The 24,937-nt window shown below is 41.7% G+C and overlaps 1 protein-coding gene across 2 annotated transcripts in view; it reads left to right on the forward strand.

Annotated features, from left to right (window-relative positions):
• The window catches only part of kif16bb (kinesin family member 16Bb), a 51,449-nt gene extending 26,996 nt beyond the window's left edge, over positions 1-24,453 (forward strand). For both annotated transcript variants that reach the window (XM_061960206.1, XM_061960214.1), the window contains exons 16-19: positions 1,343-1,425; positions 3,953-4,032; positions 21,266-21,335; positions 21,826-24,453. In XM_061960206.1, the coding sequence (XP_061816190.1) occupies positions 1,343-1,425; positions 3,953-4,032; positions 21,266-21,335; positions 21,826-24,030 (2,438 nt within the window). In that variant the 3' untranslated portion in view covers positions 24,031-24,453. The remainder of the gene's footprint in view (positions 1-1,342; positions 1,426-3,952; positions 4,033-21,265; positions 21,336-21,825) is intronic.
• Positions 24,454-24,937: the final 484 nt, after the last annotated feature.

Here is a 24,937-nt window from a genome sequence, read left to right on the forward strand (position 1 = left end):
GTCTCAATAAAAAAAGGGTTTAAGATGTTCATCATGATTCTTGTTCTGTGTACTTTGTGAACACTTGCAGTTTGAACAGTGTCTTAAACTGAATCATATTGGTGCTTTGATTGATTTCTTTGGTTAATCCGTTCCATTATTTAATTCCACATACTGATATTTTAAAGGTTTTAGTGTTGTACGTAGATACAAATGTTTTAAACTAAAATTTTCCTCTAAGGTTATATTTTTCCTCTTTTGTTGAGAATAATTGTTGTACATTCTTGGGTAGCAGGTTATAGTTTGCTTTGTACATCATTTTAGCTGTTTGCAAATGCACCAAATTGTTGAATTTCAATAATTGTGGTTTAATAAAAAAAAAAGGGTTTGTATGTTCTCTATATCCAACATTATGTATTATTCTAATTGATCTTTTTTGTAACACATTTAGTGAATAAACCGCACATTTGTAGTTGTTTCCCCATATTTCTACACAATAACTCAGATATGGTAACCCTAGCGAGCAGTAGAAAATATGAAGTGATTTTTGGTCTAGAACATGTTTTGCTTTATTCATTATTGACATGTTTCTTGCTACTTCATGTTGTATATTTTTTACTTGAGAGTTCCAATTCATTTGATCTATTAGTACACCCAAAAATGTGTTTTCTTTTATCCTTTCAATATTTACTCCGTCTATCTGTATTTGTTTGACTTTCTCTTCTACTGTTACCAAATAGCATTATTTTAGTCTTACTGAGATTCAAAGAGTCTGTTTTTGTCAAACCATCTTTTTAATTTGTTCATTTCTTCTGTTATTATTTGTATTATCTTGTGTGTTCTCTCCTGAACAAAATGCAGTTGTCCATCCATTTTCTACCGCTTGTCCCTTTTGGGGTTGCGGGGTGTCGCTGGAGCCTATCTCAGCTACAATCGGGCTGAAAGCGGGGTACACCCTGGACAAGTCGCCACCTCATCACAGAAATGCAGTTGTATCATCTGTAAATAATACTAACTTTAAGCCCTTTGTAACTTTACTAATGTCATATATATAGATAGTAGTAGCTTACATTTTCCAAGTAGCTTGCCCATCACTGAAATGTAGGTGCCGTTTTAATACTAGCAAGTTTTTACTTCTTTGAAACATTGACAGGAACGTTTCCATCGGCCAAGTTGTAGCTTTTCATGCATTATGGATAATGTTCTGACACTCTATCATCTGTGCCAGATCTTGTGAAGAGCCTCAAATCTTTAATTGCTGCACCTGTCTTAGTAAGGCTTGCATTATTTATTCCAAATACTTTGAGCTTGCAGGTAGCTTAGTGATTTGCAACTCTCTAATGCGTCCCCCCTTTCCCTTCAGGTGCCATCATACAGCTCGGGAGCAGAACCCTATTACGCTTCAACCACCCCACCGGAGCTGTCGACCTCCGAGAGAAACCGCAGGTGCAGACAGAACCTGACTACAGCAGACATGCACGTCTGTCTGTGTGCTATGACTATGGATGTGCCGAACGATCGGCCAGCTATCACTATTGATCGATTTTTTTTTTTACGTAAAAGCATGTGATTGGCATTACCAATTAATGCTGATCCCCTCTGGAAGCTAAATTTGTTACATACCGAGAGCGAGCTATTCGCTCAGTTAGCTTTAAACAACACCAAGAAATAAGTGCTTAGTAATGTTTAAGAAGTGTAATCACGTTCCAGCAAAAAGTAAGCAACTATGAACAAGTAGAGAAATAGGAGCTAGAGAGAGGATAACTGTCAGCATTGTCACAGCAAGTACACGACACAAAGGGCAGATTGATCCATAAGTTGGTGGTTAGAATTAGTATATAATCAATACTAGAGTGATTCGATCGATATATGTAGTCTCTCAAAATAATTTAATTAGAGACATTTTTATTAATCTATTTATCTTTTTAAACTCTGATTAATTCCCTGGATGACTGAGGGCAAAACCCAAAAAATTTTAAATTAATAGATACCCGTAGTAGTTTTTGCCTTTTAATTTAAGTTGGTGTGTACTGGTGACTTTGTTTTTATCAAACAATTGTATGTAATATAAGGAATTTGTTTGAATATTATGTTAATATTGTTAAACTGTTGATAGCACTCACAATAAATGAATTAAAAAATGTATAGTTAATACAAATACCAATAACATGTATCGGCCAATCTCACTCATGGATGATCGGTATCAGGATCAGCAGCATAAAAGCCTGATCGGAACATACTGTAACTTTAAATAACTTGCTAACCCAGTGGCTTTGAGTCCCCCCACCAGCTTGTCAAATATACTTTTTAATTGGGTCAAAACATACATGTGAACTCTATATAATCCAGTAATGAATACAACATTTTATTGAAAATAATTTGAACTAATAAAATATATATCCAGTATATGGTCACAAATTTGTGCATTTTTAATCAAAATTGTTTTGCTTTCGTCTGAGCACATAGTCAAACCAATTTAAAGGGGAACATTATCACCAGACCTATGTAAGCGTCAATATATACCTTGATGTTGCAGAAAAAAGACCATATATTTTTTAACCGATTTCCGAACTCTAAATGGGTGAATTTTGGCGAATTAAACGCCTTTCTATTATTCGCTCTCGGAGCCAACGTGACGTCACATCGGGAAGCAATCCGCCATTTTCTCAAACACCGAGTCAAATCAGCTCTGTTATTTTCCGTTTTTTCGACTGTTTTCCGTACCTTGGAGACATCATGCCTCGTCGGTGTGTTGTCGGAGGGTGTAACAACACGAACAGGGACGGATTCAAGTTGCACCAGTGGCCCAAAGATGTAAAAGTGGCAAGAAATTGGACGTTTGTTCCGCACAATTTACCGACGAAAGCTATGCGAAGACAGAGATGGCAAGAATGTGTGGATATCCTGCGACACTCAAAGCAGATGCATTTCCAACGATAAAGTCAAAGAAATCTGCCGCCAGACCCCCATTGAATCTGCCGGAGTGTGTGAGCAATTCAGGGACAAAGGGGCTCGGTAGCCCGGCAAGCAATGGCGACAGTTTGTTCCCGCAGACGAGCGAGCTAAACCCCATGGATGTCTTGGCTCACATGTCCCTTATGCCACCGAAGATGATCAAGAGAAGAATATCGACCCTAGCTTCTCTGGCCTGCTGACATCAACTCCAAAACTGGACAGATCAGCTTTCAGGAAAAGAGCGCGGATGAGGGTATGTCTACAGAATATATTAATTGATGAAAATTGGGCTGTCTGCACTCTCAAAGTGCATGTTGTTGCCAAATGTATTTCATATGTTGTAAACATAGTTCATAGTTGTTAGTTTCCTTTAATGCCAAACGAACACATACCAATCGTTGGTTAGAAGGCGATCGCCAAATTCGTCCTCGCTTTCTCCCGTGTCGCTGGCTGTCGTGTCGTTTTCGTCTGCATACGGTTCAAACCGATATGGCTCAATAGCTTCAGTTTCTTCTTCAATTTCGTTTTCGCTACCTGCCTCCACACTACAACCATCCGTTTCAATACATGCTTAAGCCGCTGAAATCCGAGTCTGAATCCGAGCTAATGTCGCTATAGCTTGCTGTTCTATGCGCCATGTTTGTTTGTGTTGGTATCACTATGGGACGTCACAGGAAAATGGACGGGTGCATATAACGATGGTTAAAATCAGGCACTTTGAAGCTTTTTTAAGGGATATTGCGTGATGGGTAAAATTTTGAAAGAAACTTCGAAAAATAAAATAAGCCACTGGGAACTGATTTTTAATGGTTTTAACCCTTCTGAAATTGTGATAATGTTCCCCTTTAACTCCCCTCCCTTTCTTGACCCCTTGAACAGCCTTTTTGTTTTGTTTTTTGAAATGTGATCAAAACGTGGAAAAAATACAAACTTTTATGAACTTACATCAAGTGCAAAAAAATTAACCCTTTTGTAATTGATTTTTCATTCCAGTCTTGTCTCATTCTGATTGCTACAGGCTCTGCGGGTATCGAGAATCAGCCTGTCTCCAAAATGGAAATCTAAAATTCCTTCCAAGACGACACTTGCCACTCCAAGGTAGGACTCCAAGCAGACAAACACAAAACACTCTGAGGTGAAGAAGGTTCAGTTGCAACTAGTTTGTCGCCACTTCTTTTTTAGCTGGATGTGTCAGCGCATAGTCAAAGCCATAAATCATGGCGGCATTTCAGTGAGAAGTGGGAATGTTGCAAATGAACATGCCAACCCGAAGCACTTCATGCTGTGCCAGTGTAAATCACAGCTGGTCTAGACAGCTGAGGGGGTGTCCCAGGTCGGCATCTATAGTTCAGTCGGTAGTGATCTGGCGCTGTGTCCCATTTTTGAAAACATCACTCTTCATTTGACATTAGCCTGCCATGAACCTTCTAACTATGCATTTTAAGAAGTAAAACGAGGACAAGATGGATGTGCAGACTAGCACATTTCTGTCTGTAGTAGTTTTCTCGTAAGTCTACAGCAGGGGTGCCAATTTTTTATTTTTTTGCCCCAGAGGCCAAAGTGAAAATGTGCCAAAGGGCCGCGGGCCAAACACAGCAATGTTAAGCGTACAGCAGCGTCATGAGAGAGTACTGCCTCGTTAGCCTGGTGGACATGTCATCAATGATTGCGAGCTTCAAAGTGGTTATGTATGAATATGTATCAGATTTGGAAAGCCACCCTTTGGCGGGCCAAACAAAATGACTTGGCGGACCCCACTTTGGGCACTCCTGGTCTGCAGCTTGTACAGCCCAAATGCCTGGAGAAGACATTGCAACATGTGCCTCTGTGGTTTTAGAATAAGACAAAGCTGTAAAGATGGCAAGACACGATGAAGATCATTTGGGTTCAGAATTTACATGGATATTATTTGAAGATTTCAGGTACAGTGGTGCCTAGATTATCTTACGTCTCACTTTTCGTACGGTTAAAGTTTTCGCCAACATTTTTTGCCAAGATATTGCCCAGTTTTTGTATGTCTTGGTTGTTGTACGCCCAAACAAGTTAGTTTGCCCACTTTTCATTACGCGGAATCAAGTGCCTTATGGAGGAACTGCACTTTTGCCTATTGTTCACAATCATTATGAAAGACATGGCAACGGATGGATTTTTTTTTTTTTTAATGCATTACAAATGTTAACTAAATGTAAATAAAAGTGAGCTTACTGCGGAGCCAACGGAAACTACTCTATTCAATACTCTATTTACATTTTGAGATTTGAATATTAATTAAATATTAGTGATATTGTTATTATAAACAAACTATTTAGCGGTACCGTGATCACTTCCGTGTGTGTCCCTTTACATCAAGTGGTCTTTTGCTTCCTCGCTTCCTTGCTCCCTGTAAGTTTATTGTAGATCATAAATGTCTCTCATCTGAATAGTAGGACGTATTCCGACAAGTTGAAACACTTTGACAGCCAACACTTTGACCCGTAACTGGTGAGGACGACACGAAAAGACTCTTACGTCACCCCGCACTCCCACCTCGTTTCTTTGAGGATTATAATTAAATTATTCACCTAAATGGGAATGTATTAACATTGCAGCAGTTGGCATCCTAATGATAGCAGACCTTGCACGGTAAGTGATGTTTTATTATGTCTGTTTGCTCTCAAAGTCTGCAGTGAGTGGCTGCGTTTCCATTATCCCTAGAAATGCGCAAAACCTATATGTCGACTGGTAATGGACACGCCTATATTTCAAAAAGCCTCTCAAATATCGCTAAAACATTTGAGACGTTTCGATAGTGATGTGAAGTGAATTATATTTATATAACGCTTTTTGTCTAGTGACTCCAAGCGCTTTACATAGTGAAACCCAATATCTAAGTTAGATTTAAACCAGTGTGGGTGGCACTGGGAGCAGGTGGGTAAAGTGTCTTGCCCAAGGACACAACGGCAGTGACGAGGATGGCAGAAACGGGGATCGAACCTGCAACCCTCATGTTGCTGGCACGGCCACACTTTTTTCGCATTTAGATGTCACTTAAACCAGTGGTCCCCAACCTTTTTGTAGCTGCGGACCGGTCAACGCTTAAATTTGTCCCACGGGGGAGGGGCTGGATTTTAAAATATTTTTTTTTCATAAAGAAATACAATCATGTGTGCTTACGGACTGTATCCCCGACTGTATTGATCTATATTGATATATAATGTATATATTATGTTTTTTATATTGATTTAATACAAAAAAAAAAAATATATATATATATTTTTAAATTTTTTTTTATTTCTTGTGCGGCCCGGTGGTTGGGGACCACTGACTTAAACAACAAACCGACGGGGCGCCCATGATGGGTCATCTTGGTCTTGCTTCCGATCGATTGGACGTCGCACCGGACCATCTCGCGTGGAGAGACCCACATGTTTGCCCGAACAAAATTAGGGGGCCATGAGTCTCCGATCGGTCGCCCGGTAGGGAGGGGGAGGAGCAAGCTAGGCGGCATTGCCGCACTGGGACCTCCCGCGAGGCCCTACCCACAATAGAGGCCGACCTGCAAGCGCGGAGAGACCCACATGCCCAAACAAGTGTCAAAGGAGCAGTAAAGATGTTGCCTTTGAGCGATGACCTGCTGCCTTGGTCATCTATTGACATCACGGAGCAGTGGCTGCGAAATCTTCCTCAAAGTGGAGTCTCGCGAGATGAGATTTTACGAGACTTACTGCTCATGATGCAAAACACCCTATAAGTCGCAAATGTACTTGAACAAAATTTTAAAAATATTGCTTTTAATTTGCGATTAAAACTGCAATGGAAATGCAGCTAGTAATCAGTGATGAAAGGGGAAAAAAAGCAAACGTGATGCGTTTTTGAAATTAATGCTTAAAACGATCAAATTATGTAAATATTAAATGTTATAAATGTGCCCGTTACTACATTACTATAATGACATGTATATAAAACCTTAATGGAGGTGTTTGGATGTTTTTAAGGGCTTTATAGGCTGAATTGCGTGGCTTCCATAGTAAGAACTTTTGATCACATTTATTTAATATCTAGAATGCAAAACAAACAAATACCATCCATTGTCTTGTCCTTCATAATGATTGTGAATGACAGGCAATATTTAAAAAAAAAAAAAAGTGCAGTTCCCCTTTAAAATTTCCACGTGATTTTTTTTTTTTTTTTTTTGTGTTTTCTAACAGCAAAATAAAGCCAACATTGCCAAAGTCGTATGCACCAGCTCTTTATTAAAGTCGAGAAACACTATTCAGTTCAAGAAAGAACTTAACAAAATACAATGGTATGCTCCGTGTGGCTTACCCTTCCTCCCTCTCAGCTCATCGCTGTTTTTGCCTGCAGCATGCCAAAACCCACTTTTATAAAATATTTTATTCTGTAATAGTTGTACTTTATTCAATGTGGAGTTGTTTTGTGTTCAAGTGAATGACTGTTATGTAAACAATGCTTTTTTTATATTATATTTTTACTTTTATTGCTTATTATAAAGTAAATTTTTATAAAAGCGTATCTAAGTAAAATGTATTAAGTATCACTGAGTCTTCAATCAAGGTACAAATTACCATTTATTATTTTCATTCCTCATCTACATGTATTACACATTTTCTGCAGATAAAACTAATTATTCTTTAGAAAACATGTTATTTTTTGCTGGAACATATTGAATTTGCATTACAAAAATGTATTAGTTTTTTTGTATGATTCAATTTCGGAACATATTACTCATGAAAACCGAGGTACCACTGTATTTATAAAGCCTGATGAAGGATGTCCTTTCCTACCATTTTTAACTATCCGTCACAGCGGTCGTCAGCGTTAAGGTCTCCGCAAGGTTTTTTTTTTTCCCAATAAGGAAATTTCTGTTGTCAAACTTACATTTACAGTATGTATGTATGTAAGTGGACAGAGTGATGCACAATGCCACAAACGGGATCTAGCTTGTTAAATGCACCTAGCACTATTTTCCCAGCCTGTTCCACATCATAGTAACATATTGTCAATTCAATATTTTCTTACGATTTACAGGAGAATTTCACAACACATATGTCGTAAATATGTGTGTACTCTTCCTGGTATATTTCAATTTTAATTACTGGTATAATTAATAAGTTATAAGGTTATCAACCATAGGACTTGACTGGCACACTGACTTTTGTTTTCATGACTCAACATTATGGTTTAAGTTGTGGCAATTCTGCCATTAGCGTCAATTAGTGATACATAACCAAACAAGTGAGACTGACCGCAGCATTTCAAATGTACTGTCTTGGCTGATTTGATTATACTGCTCTGAATATTGTCAATTAAATTGTTCTGGGGAATAGCAAATTGCACAGGATTTTAGGCTTCACAGATGGACATTTTTATTAAAGAGGCAAAACATGGCAGCGCTCTACTTTTATCTTGTGAATTTACTGTCTCAAAAGTACTTCAGTTTGTGCAGTATAAAATTGATTGTACACTGTTCCAAATTAGGCAAATTGGATTTAAGAGTCAAAAAAACGTTTTTGTTTTGTTTTTCCATTAAACTCATGGATGGTATTGTCTCAAGGCTCTGTAGATCATTGACATCAATCTCAGACACCTGTGATAAATAGGCTCCCTGCAAATAATAATTAACTTAGAATTTCATGACTGCAACACGTGCCAAAGTAGTTGGGAAAGGGCATGTTCACCACTGTGTTACATGGCCTTTCCTTTTAACACTCAGTAAACATTTGGGAACTGAGGAGACACATTTTTTAAGCTTCTCAGGTGGAATTCTTTCCCATTCTTGCTTGATGTACAGCTTAAGTTGTTCAACAGTCTGGGGGTCACCATTGTGGTATTTTAGGCTTCATAATGCGCCACACATTTTCAATGGGAGACAGGTCTGGACTACAGGCAGGCCAGTCTAGTACCTGCACTCTTTTACTATGAAGCCACGTTGATGTAACACGTGGCTTGGCATTGTCTTGCTGAAATAAGCAGGGGCGTCCATGGTAACGTTGCTTGGATGGCAACATATGTTGCTCCAAAACCTGTATGTACCTTTTTTAGCATTAATGGCCCCTTCACAGATGTGTAAGTTACCCATGTCTTGTGCACTAATACACCCCCATACCATCACAGATGCTGGCTTTTCAACTTTGCGCCTATAACAATCCGGATGGTTCTTTTCCTCTTTGGTCCAGAGGACACGACATTCACAATTTCCAAAAACAATTTTGAAATGTGGACTCATCAGACCACAGAACACTTTTCCACTTTGTATCAGTCCATCTTAGATGAGCTCAGGCCCAGCGAAGCCGACAGCGTTTCTGGGTGTTGTTGATAAACTGTTTTCGCCTTGCATAGGAGAGTTTTAACTTGCACTTACAGATGTAGCGACCAACTGTAGTTACTGACAGTGGGTTTCTGAAGTGTTCCTGAGCCCATGTGGTGATATCCTTCACACACTGATGTCGCTTGTTGATGCAGTACAGCCTGAGGGATCGAAGGTCACGGGCTTAGCTGCTTACGTGCAGTGATTTCTCCAGATTCTCTGAACCCTTTGATATTACGGACCGTAGATGGTGAAATCCCTAAATTCCTTGCAATAGTTTGTTGAGAAAGGTTTTTCTTAAACTGTTCAACAATTTGCTCACGCATTTGTTGACAAAGTGGTGACCCTCGCCCCATCCTTGTTTGTGAATGACTGAGCATTTCATGGAATCTACTTTTATACCCAATCATGGCACCCACCTGTTCCCAATCTGCCTGTTCACCTGTGGGATGTTCCAAATAAGTGTTTGATGAGCATTCCTCTACCTTATCAGTATTTATTGCCACCTTTCCCAACTTCTTTGTCACATGTTGCTGGCATCAAATTCTAAAGTTAATGATTATTTGCAAAAAAAAAAAGTTTATCAGTTTGAACATCAAATATGTTGTCTTTGTAGCATATTCAACTGAATATGGGTTGAAAATGATTTGCAAATCATTGTATTCCGTTTATATTTACATCTAACACAATTTCCCAACTCATATGGAAACAGGGTTTGTATTTCCGATTAAGAGAGAAGCTGCTAAAAGGCCATTGCAAAGCAGCGAAGAGGTACTTGAAGCCGCTGGTGCCTCTAGAGTCCCACAAACCTCAAGGTGTAGGATCCTCAAGAAGTTTGCAAGTGTGCTTAAAGCTAATATTCGGCCACTCCTAAACAATGCTCGCAAGCAGAAACGGTTGCAGTGGGCTCAGGAATACATGAAGACTAATTTTCAAACAAGTTTTGTTAACCGATGACTCGATGAGTGCCATGCAACCCTAGATGGCCCAGATGGCTGGATCAGCGGATGGTTGGTGAATGGCCACAATGTCCCAACAAGGCTTAGACGGCAGCAAAGGGGTGGGGGTGTCATGTTTTTGGCTGGAATCATGGGGAGAGAGCTGGTAGGTCCCTTTAGGATCCCCGAGGGTGTGAAAGTGACCTCTGCAAAGTATGTAGAGTTCCTGACTGACCGCTTTCTTCCATGGTACAAAAAGAAGAACTGCACCTTCCGACAAACATCTTCATGCATGACAATGCCCCATCTCATGCTGCAAAGAACACCACTGAGTCACTGGCTGCTATGGGCATAAGAGGAGAGAAACTGATGGTGTGGCCACCATCCTCTCCTGACCTCAACCCTATTGAGAACCTCTGGAGCATCATCAAGCAAAAGATCTATGAGGGTGGGAGACAGTTCATATCCAAGCAGCAGCTCTGGGACACTATTCGAACATCCTGCAAAGAAATTAAAGCTGAAACAGTCCAAGAATACACAAGTTCAATGGATGCAAGGCTTATGAAAGTGATCTAAAAAAGGGGATCCTATATTAACATGTAACTCAGCTTGTTTGATCAGAAGTTATTTCAATCAAAAATATTTTAATTTATATGGTCTAATAATGCTACAAATTTAACATGTGACCATTTATAGTTCTTTACAGCCTATAAAATGTCTTGAAACGCTGTTGTGCTTAATAATTTGGAACAGTGGACTTTGAGTTATTTACTGTTTTTTATTGTAAAAATAAATTTAGAGATTTGATTTAAACTAACAGCTGATGACTTGAAAATGATACTGACTGACATTTGCATCAATTATTTATGACAATTTGAGTAAAATGTACTTTGCATAATAATTTGGAACACAGTGTATATGTAGCCGGTTCGAGTCTGCGTTGTGTATTGCTGGTGTTGCTTGGAAGACAAGGGGACTCGGTGGTTGCCTTTAGCCGAAACAGGTGGCGTATTTATTGCTGTATGAAATACACAGGAAATAATGCGGCAGCATTAACACACGACTCTGCAGCACACCAGTCTCCTCACGGCATGTCTCAACAGCAAGTGAGCTTAAATGACCAGAAATGCTATATAAAACATTCACAAATGTCACAAAACCTATACATCACAATTACAAATACACTGAAAATTAATATACCACCGTCAAATATTATATACAATAGCAAAATAAACAATGAATTAAAACAGTACAGAAGAATAGAATAAAGTTTTGGGATCAACAGAAACATACCTGTATGAAATAGACAGGAAATAATGCAGCAGCATTAACACACGACTCTGCAGCACACCAGTCTAAAATGGAGGGAAAACTTCAATGAAGTGCCGCAGCCACTGTGTGTGAGTGAGAAGTGCTACCGAACAGTACACTGGCAAAACGTTTGCTAAAACACTCAAACTCTGAGCAAAACAAGTGTTCATGAACATGTTAGCAACATTAGCAGCACAAGAGTAACTTATAACCTCGTTTCACAGTTACATTCTCTTTAAAACACGAGAGAAGAGAAAAACACTCACCTCCTCACGGCATGTCTCAACAGCAAGTGAGGACGACAACGTCACTACCGGAAGAAGGTAGGACTTCAAAATAAAATGACAAATGCTCCCAAAACGAACTATTTGCTGGAAAAAAATTACAAAATAAAAGTGCCAATGAATACAATAGAGCAATTAAAACGTGAGGGAATTTTGGTGGAATGCATAACATATATATTATATACCTGCTACATTCACCCCTCCTGAATTACACCAAAATCCTGAGCAGCTGACTGGACATGACCAGTAACACTGGGCCATACACACGGGTTTACATTAAGATCTAATCTTCACATTCAGCTTGAGAGCTACCTGACAAACGGGTTTAGAGAAATCAAAGGGTTGCGCAAGCCCTAGTCCCTCCCAGAATCGCCTGGTGCCGTGTACACCAAACTACCCGGCCCACTTTACTCTTAAGTCCCACTTGCAAGGATACACACTAAGTATCATCTTACAGCGGCAAAGTGCAAAACAAAATAAAAACAACAATACAATAGACACTATATCCCAGGAAAAAAATGAAACATAAGACAACCTTTCGGAACAGAATAGGGCAAGAAGACACTTTGATTACCAACTAAATGAGTTTAAAAAACCCCCATGATAATCGGCGTCTGAGCCATTGTCTCTACTAGGCGGCTGGCCCTCTTAACAACCCTGCCAGCACGTGTTCTAAACACACCGCCTTCTTGTGTGGATGCCTGGCTTACTAGACCCCGTCCCCCAACTGGTAACATTGAGTCAGGGATAACAGTTGGGACATGGCCTGTGGCAACCCCCGGCACTGTGTCTGCTGTGTCAACTGCTGGCACTGTGACTGGTTGAAACGACTGGATACTGCTTGCATCAACCACTGATACTGTATCTGGTGCCACTGACCGGCCTATCTCTGTATCAGAAGAGTCTTGCTCCATATAAGACTGGGCTGCATCCATAGACACTCCGTCACAGGGTTGGTGACTGGCGGATTCTTCAGCCCCGCTCAATACCCATGCACTCGTCCTATCCTCCAAACTCTCCCCCTCCAAAGAGTCAATGAGATCCTCCATTTGACACTCATCCTCTGAATCATCAAGACTGTCCTCAGTTCCTGACATGTCTCCATCAGCAGACTCTATGGGCAGGAAGCTGATGTCCAGGATAAGGTTGCGATGTACCACCTTTTGTTTTTCCTTTGTCATCTTCCAACTTGTAGACATGAGTCTGCGGGTTGCTGTCCATGACAGTATAGACTGTTGGTTCTCACTTGTCTGCAAGTTTCTTCTTTCCCTTCTCGCCTTTGTTGGCGAGGAGTACTCGATCTCCCACATTCAGGTAAGTCCCCTTGACCTTCCGATTGTAACCTCTGGCTTGCTTGTCTTGTTCTTTGATAGCATGCGTTTGAGCAATGCCGGCTGCTTCATGGAGGTAAGACATAAGAGATGTTACATAGCTGTCATAGTCAACGACCACCGGGTCATGTAGGACCCGTTTGAACATCACATCAACGGGGAGCCTCGGAACCCGCCCAAACATGAGATGAAAAGGTGCGTATCCAGTTGTTTCATGCACCGTTGCATTATATGCAAATGTCAGGGTCTGGATTTGCTGGGGCCACTTGGCCTTCTCTTTCAGCGACAACGAACGCAGCATATTCCCAAGAGTCCTGTTAAATCTCTCGGTCCCTCCGTTCCCCATGGGGTGGTAGGCTGTAGTGTGCGACTTGGAGACTCCTGATAGTTTAAGCAGCTCCGCAATAAGCTCACTCTCAAAGTTGGCACCTTGATCTGTGTGGATGCGCCTTGGAAACCCGTATACACAGAAGACGTTATCCCATAACTTTTTGGCAACCTGCTTTGCCTGTTGGTTTGCACAGGGAAAGGCATGGGCCAACTTTGTGAAGTGGTCCGTCAGGACAAGAACGTCCACTGAACGCTGCTTGCTATCCTCTGCACTCCAGAAATCCAAGCACACTAGTTCCATTGGAGCCGAGGTCCTGATACTCTCAAGTGGAGCTCTGGCGGAAGGATCTGGTGTCTTGGCCAGGATGCACCTCTGACAACACTTGATGTAGTCTTTAATTTGATGCTCCATTCTAGGCCAAAAGAAGCGTTGTCTTGCCAGGTGAATTGTTCTTGCCTGCCCTTGATGTCCGGCCAAGTCATGCACACCGCGCAAGGCCTTTTCTATCAGGCTATTGGGCAACACAAACTGATGCCTCTTCTGTTTGCTCATGGAATCTCTGGTGACTCTATAGAGCACCCCATCAATAACTTTAAGCCTCTCCCACTGTCTGATAAGGACCAGGGCACTCGTGTCCAGACCGTCCTTCTCTCGCCTTGAGGGCCTCCTCTGCCGATTCAGAAATGGCATGACTCTAGAGATGCCTGGGTCAAGTTCTTGACTTTTCCGGAGCTCTTCCACGGAAAAGACAGGTAGCAGGTCGTGTCCCGGTGAAACAAGGTTCTGAATGGACTGAACCAATTCTGTTGCTCTAGACTCTGTAGCTGCACCCCAGTGGTCATGAGAATCAAGAACAGCCTTCACAATGTCGCCATCAAGAGATGGGGAACAACGGGATTGAGTTGCACCTCGTTTTGTCCTCTTCATCTGGTGACACTGGACTTTTAAACGGAAGACATCCTGAACTCCATGTTCTCCAAATCCATCAGATTCGGCAAGCAGATTGCTGTAAGACTCTGAGACTAGTCTATTTCCAATAGTCTTAGCAAACGGGTCCCTGCTGAGAGCGTCAGCCACTTTGTTCTTGGTTCCTGCAATGTGCTTCAGACTGAATGCGTATGGAGCAAGCTTTGCAACCCATCGCTGTTCGCAGGCGTCGAGTTTGGGCTTAGTCATTATGTATGTGAGTGGATTGTTGTCGGTCCATACTGTGAAGGAATTACCCTTCAGCCGATGGCTGAATTTGTCACACACACTCCACTTCAGCGCCAAAAACTCGAGCCGATGAGCTGGATAATTTTTCTGGGAACTGCTTAGGGTCTTACTTGCAAATGCTATGGGCCGCGCTTTACTTTCACCAGCCGGTACTTGTGACAACACTGCACCAAGCCCGTCCAAGGAAGCGTCAGTCGACAGAATCATGGGACGTGAGAAGTAAGGATGTGCAAGGACCACACAGTCCAGCAAACTCTCTTTAAGACTGACAAGGGCGACGTCACACTCTGGAGTCCAGTCATCAGGTTTGAGTTTCCTGAATGTTCCTGCCTTCCCATTTACTTTTTTCTTTCCTCTTCTCTTTTGACCAGCAGTTAGAGCAAAGAGTGGCTTGGCAATGGAAGAGCAGTTGGGGATGAAATGCTGGTAGAAAAACACCATGCCCAAAAAGGATTTGATCCTTCGCACTGAAGGTGTACATCCGTCATCTTCCATGAGATCAGACCTTGACATACTGGATATGACTTCCACCTTCGCAGGGTCCACGGCCACTCCACTTCCATCTACGATGTGACCCAGAAACTTGACGGATGATCGCAACAGGTGACATTTTTTGGGACTTAACTTCAGGTTGTGGTCTCGCAGGCGCTGGAATATGACCTCCAGTCTCTGTAGGGCCTCCTCTTCAGTCGCTGCAAATACGAGCAAGTCATCTAAATAACATAACAGGCTACTGAAATTCAGATCCCCAAATATGCACAGCATCATGCGCATGAAAGAGGCCGGACTATTGCACAGTCCTTGCGGCATCCTGTTATACTCATGCAGGCCTAGCGGTGTTGTAAAGGCCGTGTATTTTTTGTCCTCTTCAGCCATGGGGACGTTGTAGAAGCCGGACGTTAAGTCCATGGTACTGAAGTAGGTATTCCCTCCCAAGGAAGCCAAGCAATCTGACTGGTGTGGCAGGGGATGGGCGTCCTTGAGTGTTCTCGCATTTAACAAGCGGAAATCGGTGCAGATCCTCAAGTTTCCATCCTTTTTCCATACCATCACTAACGGTGAGGCATAGTCACTAACAGACTTCCGAATGATCCCTTGCTCCTCCATTTCTGTCAAGACTTGACGTAGCTTGTGGTAGTGAGCGGGGGGTACTCTCCGGTAAGGAAGGCGGAATGGCCGGTCATCGGTAAGTCGAATGCGGTGGACAAAGCCCTTCGCTTCACCACAGTCCATTTCGTGCTTGGAGAAGACATCATTGTAACATTCGAGCAACCGCACTAACTTTTCCCTTTCCTGCGTAGCTAGTCTGACAGGGCTCTATGTCAAGGTTGCCAAGGCCTACATCTCGTAGTCTCTGTTTGAGATCTGAAGGACTAATTGGTGTGTGGTGTTTGCCTGTTAGAGTTTTGTCAATTTGACAAGAGCCTTGGAGGAGTTCAAAATCTTCCACAGCTAAGCAAGGGGACACATCTGCAAGCTTACAGTTCCTTTTCAGTGTAACTGGTCTATCAGACAGGTTGGTGACCTTCATGGGGACCCACCTATCACCCCACAGAGGTGTCACAACACGGCCAATCATGATGTTACGTGGCATGGACCTGGATGAGGTCGGCTCAACCAACACAGTGCTTCCTGGTGACATGGCCGTATCATTAGGCAACTTGCCCCAGACAAGGTGTTCTTGCATCGCTAAAAGAGTTACTGACTGCTTCAGCTTTACTGTGCCAATCTTGTCTGGTAGCTCCTTACCCCTCCAACGAGATGTATTTGCCATGAGGTCCAAGAACTGTTCACACTCTGGTGATGACAAAGGACTGCAAACAAAGATAAGCCGCCAGTAATCATCACTGTTCTTCAACTGGTGCATGAGAAACTTAATCACATTTGTGCCGATGATGAGATCATCTCGCTGGCCTGGCACCACCAGAACTGGAACGATACAGCTAATCCCATACACCTTCAGTTCAACCTCATACATACACTTCGGTTTAGTGAGTTTTCCTCCACACCCAATTAAAACCACTGCCTGTGTCATCAGTCTAGGTCCTAACAAGACTTTTTCACTCAGCATCTTTCCTTCTGCTTCTTCACTGAAAGTACAGGCCATGGAACCTGAATCAAGCATTCCTTGCATCTGGAACATATTATTCACATTAACTGGAGTATAGAACAGTTCATCATATGGCTCAACTCTATGAGTGTTCTGTGCTATTATCTTCACATCAGCCGGTGCTGCACTGCACACTTTCAAATAACACTGTTCAAATTCACTGTCACTTTTGAGGGATTGATTGTCCTCACCCACACGTCCCCTCTCCCAATGCGGGTCAGTTAGTTTAAACCCTGCTGCTCTTGAGGTGGATGTGCAGCTTGATCCTCCCGTCCGGGAGTGTAGCTTGGACATTCTCTCTTTAAATGGCCAGGCTTAAAGCAAGACAAACACAGGTAGTCCCGCTTGCAGTGCACTAAAGTGGTGTGTTCCACAGACTTGCACACCTTGCAGGGTTTTCTCTGTGACTGGTCAAACGGGCGCTGTCTATACATCAGCTGATTTTTCAGAGCCAGCGCCTGGCTGTTCTGGGCGAGTGTGCGGTCAAGCAGACCAATCAGAGTCTTTAGACAATTATCATCAACCTGAGGAGTAAACTTGGCACTCACTTCGGCCTGGACAGGAGGCAACTCTGGGTAGCTATATGTAGACACCTCCTCAGACACAGGTGTTTGAATATGAGCAGTCACATGTCTTGCTGGTGCAAGACAGTTTGTTCTGGTGTTCAGCTGTTCTCTCATGTCGATCTGATAACGGTCAACGTGCTCCTGTATTTCACCAGCGGTCCATTTCTCTGGTGCTTTGAACCGCAGCACTGCAGCAAGGGAGGGATCGGGACAATATTTGACAAACATCATTGTTACCTCTCGACGAGGATCATCAATATGCCGCCCCTGCCTGCTCAAGCCCTCCTCGGCTGCATCAACAGCTTTGCTAAGGCGGATCCAGTATTCGACTGGGTTCTCTCCTGTTACAGGCACAGTGCTATAAAAGTCTGCAAGAGGCATACTGGAACATGACACACCACTAAAATGCTGTTTCAGTAAGTCAGTAATAACTTTTGGGTTCTCATGAGGCCTCAGTGATGGATTGCTACGGAGTGTTATCTTTACAATGTCTTTAGCTTTCCCCATTAATCTAGACAACATCTCCTGATGCTGCTCTTCTAGACGTATGTTCCTTTTTCTCAAGTATGTGTCCATGAGCTCTTCCCATTCATGTACTGAGAGCTGGTCGGACCCATCCCCTCTGTACACAGGAGGCTCCCTCACATCGGACTGCATGACTAATTTCACACCAGTCAGGTTAAGCGTGGAGTCAACCATTGACTGGCCTGCACCTGAGTTCTGAACTCGTGCTTGATCGCCTTCAATTGTCTGACTCTCTCCCTTTAACTGAGCTGATATAGACTGTCCTACTTGCTGGGCGATGTGTGTGATGAGGTCACTCAAAGCTGGGTCACTCCTGTCTGGGATGGTTGAAAGACAAAAAGTCGGTCTGTGGGTACGGGGTGTGTGAACAGGTAGACAGGTGGGAGTGAAAGCTGGGGAAGCTACATTGCCTGGGACATTAACTGAATGGGTGGAGCTGAGCGCTGGTGATCCCACAACACCTGGACTTGTGACTGGAGAAATAGACAGCTGCGCCCCCCTCCCAAAACCAGCAACGGGAGAGTTAAACATATGTGACCCCCTCCCAAAACCAGAAATTGGAGTGTTAAACAGCTGTGCCCCCCTACCAAAACCAGAATCAACAGTTCGAACAGCTGTCCCATTTACAACATTGGATTCCATCTTTCAAAATAGTTTGGTTGATGCCAACAAAAATTTTAAAAATATATTACTATTGATTTACATTAACAAATGGAAAGTGCTTTTTTTTCTCATCTTTCACTTGACACTTTACTTTTTTTTCTTTTTTTTTTTTTAAATGCCTTTTTAACTTTCCATTTTAGGTAAATGAAGAAAAAAAATACCAAATCCCCCTTTTTACTGGGACAAAGTCACTTCAATGTAACCCCCTTAAAGAAACCTTCATTTGTTGTTGTTCTGACGTTCAACAACCTCCGGTGACCAAACTGGTGTTGATCCACGATGTCATCCGGGTCACGGCACCAATGTAGCCGGTTCGAGTCTGCGTTGTGTATTGCTGGTGTTGCTTGGAAGACAAGGGGGACTCGGTGGTTGCCTTTAGCCGAAACAGGTGGCGTATTTATTGCTGTATGAAATACACAGGAAATAATGCGGCAGCATTAACACACGACTCTGCAGCACACCAGTCTCCTCACGGCATGTCTCAACAGCAAGTGAGCTTAAATGACCAGAAATGCTATATAAAACATTCACAAATGTCACAAAACCTATACATCACAATTACAAATACACTGAAAATTAATATACCACCGTCAAATATTATATACAATAGCAAAATAAACAATGAATTAAAACAGTACAGAAGAATAGAATAAAGTTTGGGGAGCAACAGAAACAAACCTGTATGAAATAGACAGGAAATAATGCAGCAGCATTAACACACGACTCTGCAGCACACCAGTCTAAAATGGAGGGAAAACTTCAATGAAGTGCCGCAGCCACTGTGTGTGAGTGAGAAGTGCTACCGAACAGTACACTGGCAAAACGTTTGCTAAAACACTCAAACTCTGAGCAAAACAAGTGTTCATGAACATGTTAGCAACATTAGCAGCACAAGAGTAACTTATAACCTCGTTTCACAGTTACATTCTCTTTAAAACACGAGAGAAGAGAAAAACACTCACCTCCTCACGGCATGTCTCAACAGCAAGTGAGGACGACAACGTCACTACCGGAAGAAGGTAGGACTTCAAAATAAAATGACAAATGCTCCCAAAACGAACTATTTGCTGGAAAAAAATTACAAAATAAAAGTGCCAATGAATACAATAGAGCAATTAAATAAAACGTGAGGGAATTTTGGTGGAATGCATAACATATATATTATATACCTGCTACATATATCCGCTATTCCTTGAGTCGAGCTTATGGCAATACAGCTTTGTCGAAGACCAAACTCTGATTGATGGAGCTACTTTTGAACTTTTTACTATTGCCACTTTCTGCTTTTCATCCCATAACAAACCTCTCTGGATCAGTCTTTTCCTTTTTTTGTTTTACGGCCATACACTGTAGCTCAAGTAGTAACTCAAACTATATTGTGTTCCTGTTTATTTCGAACATGCATACAATGTCAGCATGTTACATCACATTACACTTTAATTTCTCATTACATGTCTGAAAAGGAGTGGGAAGAAGCAACGTTTATTTAATCCTACCCCTTTCAACTTCATAGCAACTTCTAATACATGGATTTATTCCTTGTTCTCAATTTGTAACAGTTTAAATTGTTGTATTCTAAGTACAGCGATTCACGTATGAGAATAACTAATTTTAAATAAAGATCAAGATGCTTACAAAGTACAAGGAAGAATACTTTTGATAAACAGATTGAACCTCTTTAACTGGATCATATTAGTACATTGTTTGACTTCTTTGCTTAATCCATTCCATAATTTGATTCCACGTACTGATATGCTCAAGGTATTAAGTGTTGTACGTGCATACTAGTGTTTTAAATTAGATTTTACTCTGTTATATTTCTGTTGAAGAATTGTTGTACATTCTTGGCCAGCAGGTTATAGTTTGCTTTGTGTAGGCATTTTAGCTGTTTGCACAAGTACTAAATAATTGAATTTCAATATTTTTGATCGGATAAAGTGCTTGTATGTTCTCTATATCCAACATTAGATATTCTATTTTTTGTAACACTCTTGGTGAATGAAGTGTACTTTTGTAATTATTTCTACACGATAACTCAGATATGGTAACACTAGTGAGCAGCAAAGATTTCCTAGAGCCCTACTCCAAAGTTTATATTTTCTTAACCTTAATCACATTTCATTATTAGACTTTAAAGGATAACTTTGTATGATTATGTACCAGGAAAGATGCACTGGACAATATGGTTTAAAAAAACAAAAACAAAACATGTTTCATCCCAGAAATCAGAATTAGTTTTATTGTAACATCAAGCGCTTGCTATAGTTAGTGAATTTAACTATGAAGTTTTATATAAATCGTCATCAAAAATGTTAAACTTCTGCATTCATAATTGATTTTCACTTTGGGTCGATATCGCTGATTGAAGGACATGCATTGTGTCCCGTGTGTTGCTGTGATGATCGCTTGTAGCAGGCACAGCTCAACCATGGTTTCTGAAATCCCCCCCATGTCAGGAGAGCTGCAAATTATATGTAAATCTTCAAATAAACATGCACCAAGGTTTTTTCTTTTTTTTTTAATCCGAAGCTGGTAGAGTGGGTTTAATCTTATTCAGCCATTTTGACTGTTTCACCAACAAAGGCTGCTTTTTGTGACGTGGACTCGGGATTGTTGCAGGCATGCCTGTGGCCGTAACTAAAGTCTCATTTCACACCAAATAACATTTGCCTCTAAAAATGAAAGGCAGCATGAGTAATTAAATATAAAAACATTGTTATTAATATAGATCTTACTCTCTTTATTTTCAGTGTTATTGATCTACTTATTTCCAGGACGGAGTCAAAACTGGTGACCTGTTCTCCTGACAACCCAATAAATGTAAGTGTGCACATGTCTTTCTACAATTACAGCAGTTATAAAATTTATCAGAAGATAACCACAGTGTGTTTTGTGAAGACGCAATTTGAGTGTAGAATAATTTTGTGCTGCAGCGTTTGAGCTTTATCATGCACTGAAGTGAGGCGTAGTTGCAAAACAGTTAATGGGAACACCTATCCCCACTCTGGCTGGGCCAAATGCAGTTTTTTATGATGCATGAAATTATTTTTCTCTTGGCTTGTTCTGGTTGATTAATGTGCATATGTTTACACCTTATTACGCTCTCCCGCAGAGGTTTTAAAAGAAATGATGCGTTTGGGGAAAATATTGGGTCAAGAGCACTTTTTAAAATATCTGCATGTGTGTATAGTATGTATAATTGTATCGTTGTGATAACTTCTACATAAAACGCATTATTGTATGTCGCTTGAAAGAAACACAAAGTGACGCTTTTTTTTTTTTTTTTTTTATCCACTCACACAATAACTAGGAAATACCTGGAACATGTCCTGTCCCTCAGACTGGTTTCAATTTGGGTGGAGACAAACAGAATGGAGTAAGCACTGGGGGTGACCTGGAACAGGAGACTGTTCGATGTCATAAATCACAGCCAGAGCTCATGTCTGAGCACCCTTGGAGGGATGCTGAAAACGCAGCTGAAGTAGCATATTGTACGGGAAAGGAGGTGTGGTCAGGGGATGCCAGCCTCCAGCACACAAGTGTCCTGGGCCTAGTTGATGGATGTGTCATAAAGCCAGAGGGGAAAGCTAACGAGATCCAAGGTGTTGTGGCTCATTGCTACAGGGGGAGACCTGGCTCTGGTGGGAGCTCATTAGGCAACATGTACCACCTTCAGCATTCAGGGAGCAATAGGGCCACGTCATCCCCCCGACAGGCCAGCACTTCTCAGCTCAAAGAACATGCTCTTGGCAATCAGGGAGCCTGCCCTCCACCTGAGGAAACTATCTTAGAGGGACAGCCTGGCTGTAGAGACATGACTGGTCTTGCATGTTGGAAGGATTCTGCAAAAAAGTCTGTGGGATCTGCGGTTCAAGGCTCACGACTGAGCGGTTTGGTCAACAAAGTGAGTTGCATTGTCCAAGATGCTCGGCATTTCCTTTGGAGCTCCTCCATGGTACTGCGCCCGTTTGAAGAAAAAGGACAAAAGCCATTTGTGGCCTACTGGTCGAATCATCTAATTTCTCTTGCCAGGAAAATCAAGGTCATGTCTGTCATTGACAGCCAAGTCTTCTCTCTGGTTAGAGACAGTTATGTCTTTTCACGTTTTAAGGGTAGTCACATTTATTCAATGATCAAATATGTTCCACTGATGCAGAACATCCAGATGGACATCATGGGACATCTTTGTGGCAGTGAAACTACTGTGATTATTCATGACTACAATCGTCAAACCCCCCTACAACTCCCAGTCCTGTCCAAGACAGATATTATTAAAGCCAAGAGCATTCCAGATAGCCTTCATGAACTTACACAAAATGGCTTGGAAACAAATATGACAACTGAAAATCTGCATTTACTCGCAGAGGACATGGATGTCTGTTTAACACATGAGGAGGCAAGTACTGAGATTACTCATGCACCCACAGATTTAGATCAAGCATTTGAGAGCTCTGTAAGTGGTCCAGAGCGTGAGGTCCAAAGATTTTTTCTAATGTCGATCAAATATCCAGAGCCTCTTGTTAACCTACAAAATTTCTCATTAAGAGACCTGAGAACATCTATACAGTTAGTCCTATCAAACACACTGCTGGATTCTCATAAAATTGTGGCGCTCTTTTGGCTTAATGCAGCAAAATGCAGCCAGCCTGAACCCTGTCCTGCTCTCCTGGTCCTCTCGGAGGTGGGTCTTTATACATTGACTGCAGAATCTGGGCTGCTGGTGGCGTTTCATCAGCTCCCCTTCATGCAGCTGAAGGAGTTGCAGGTGAGCCTTGCAGGCTACGGTTTGCGTTTGATGGGAACGACCGAGGAAAGCATCTTGGGTGTGTACACTCACAGCCAGCTACTTACCAAAGAGTTGTGCTCCGCCATACTAGGCGTCATATATCCTGGAGACAGCAGAGTCTCTCAGCACCCTGTATTTAATGGAGACTGGAGGCCATTTGGGACTGGATTGTCATTTGACACACAGGCTTGCGTACCTGACCTTCTGCTGGATGCCGATTTGCGAGTATGCTGGCAATTTCAGAAGAGTCTTGCAGATCTTCTTTATCTTCTACATTGCAACATGGAAGAAGAACTGGTCATCATCCTTGGAGAGGTGCAGCTCTTAATGTACACAAGCGTGAAGGTTCAAATTAGTCCCAGTAGTGACACTGAAGTTTTGGCCCAGCTTTTACTCACTGATACCCACCTAGGTGTGGTGCAGGAGGATGTTGTCTTTCACCCACCTCCACATTCTGTCTCTGTACGGCCCTGCCATCCCCAGTTCCGCAACTTGAGCCTTCGTCAGCGCTCCGATGTACGCTGTATGCTGGTACATGATGAAGATGAGTGCGGAGCTGTTGGACTGGATCTAATCCTTTCAAACGTGAGGGCCGGAGGTCACCCTGACAGTGTGACTAAAGTGGCTTCCCATGCTTCTAATTTATCTCCACATGCAGAGATGTGGAAATTAACTTTCATTTGCTCCACTGAGGCCGCATGCCTGATTAATCATTTGTCAAGTGCCTGATGAACAACTGACAGACAGTAATGAGCTGCTCAGCTTGAAGACACACTAAGCATTAGCAAACAGTGAAAAAAAACATCTGTGGCTATGAATACTATGACCAATTTTGATGTTTGATTCTTCTCTCCATAAAATTACAATTTTATATGACGCAAGTTTAACTTGTAAAATTTTCAAATGTTGAACAATTGTTCTTTTCTATTAGTTTTAATCATTACAATTATACCTATTGTTTTTTACCAGATAATGTCATGACGATTCTGTTCCAGTTCATTTACTTTGTAAGGTTACAATGATTTCTATTTAAGGATTTTAGCCATCTTGAATAAATATTGTGATTAAGTTATGTATACAAGTATTTGTTATTGTATGTTTTATTTAAAGTTATGTTTGTGAAATGATGTAAATAAAAGATAGGTAATCCCACTGCTCTGTTACCGAAGTTTATTTACCTCTGACCGTTCAGCCTAGATTTTGGGAAGCAAATTTAGTTTCCAATTAATTTCACTCACTTGTCTTTTTTTTACCCCTCAATCACCACCACCACCGATTAGCTTCAAGGCCCTACCTTCACTATTGTATTGTGCATAATAACTTTGTAGTTGAAGTACCATTTAGACTTTCTGAGTTTAAAGTGAACTAATTATGCACTTGGCAGGTGTGCAAATGTTTACTAGCATGACTAACATTGTCCACTTAAGGAAAAAAACGGATTCTTCTCTATACTCTAAGGCAGGGATATTCTACTAAATTGTTTTAGGGCCACATTTACAGAAAACTAAGGACAGGCTTGTTCTCCCTTCAGTATTAGTCTTATTTGTATAATCCGGAAAACAAGCCTCCTCTATAGAAGACATTTGATTTACCATATTTTCCGTACCATATGGCGCATTGCCGATGAATGGTCTAT

This window comes from Nerophis lumbriciformis, linkage group LG02 (genome assembly GCF_033978685.3).
Source record: "Nerophis lumbriciformis linkage group LG02, RoL_Nlum_v2.1, whole genome shotgun sequence".
Lineage (NCBI taxonomy): Eukaryota > Metazoa > Chordata > Actinopteri > Syngnathiformes > Syngnathidae > Nerophis > Nerophis lumbriciformis.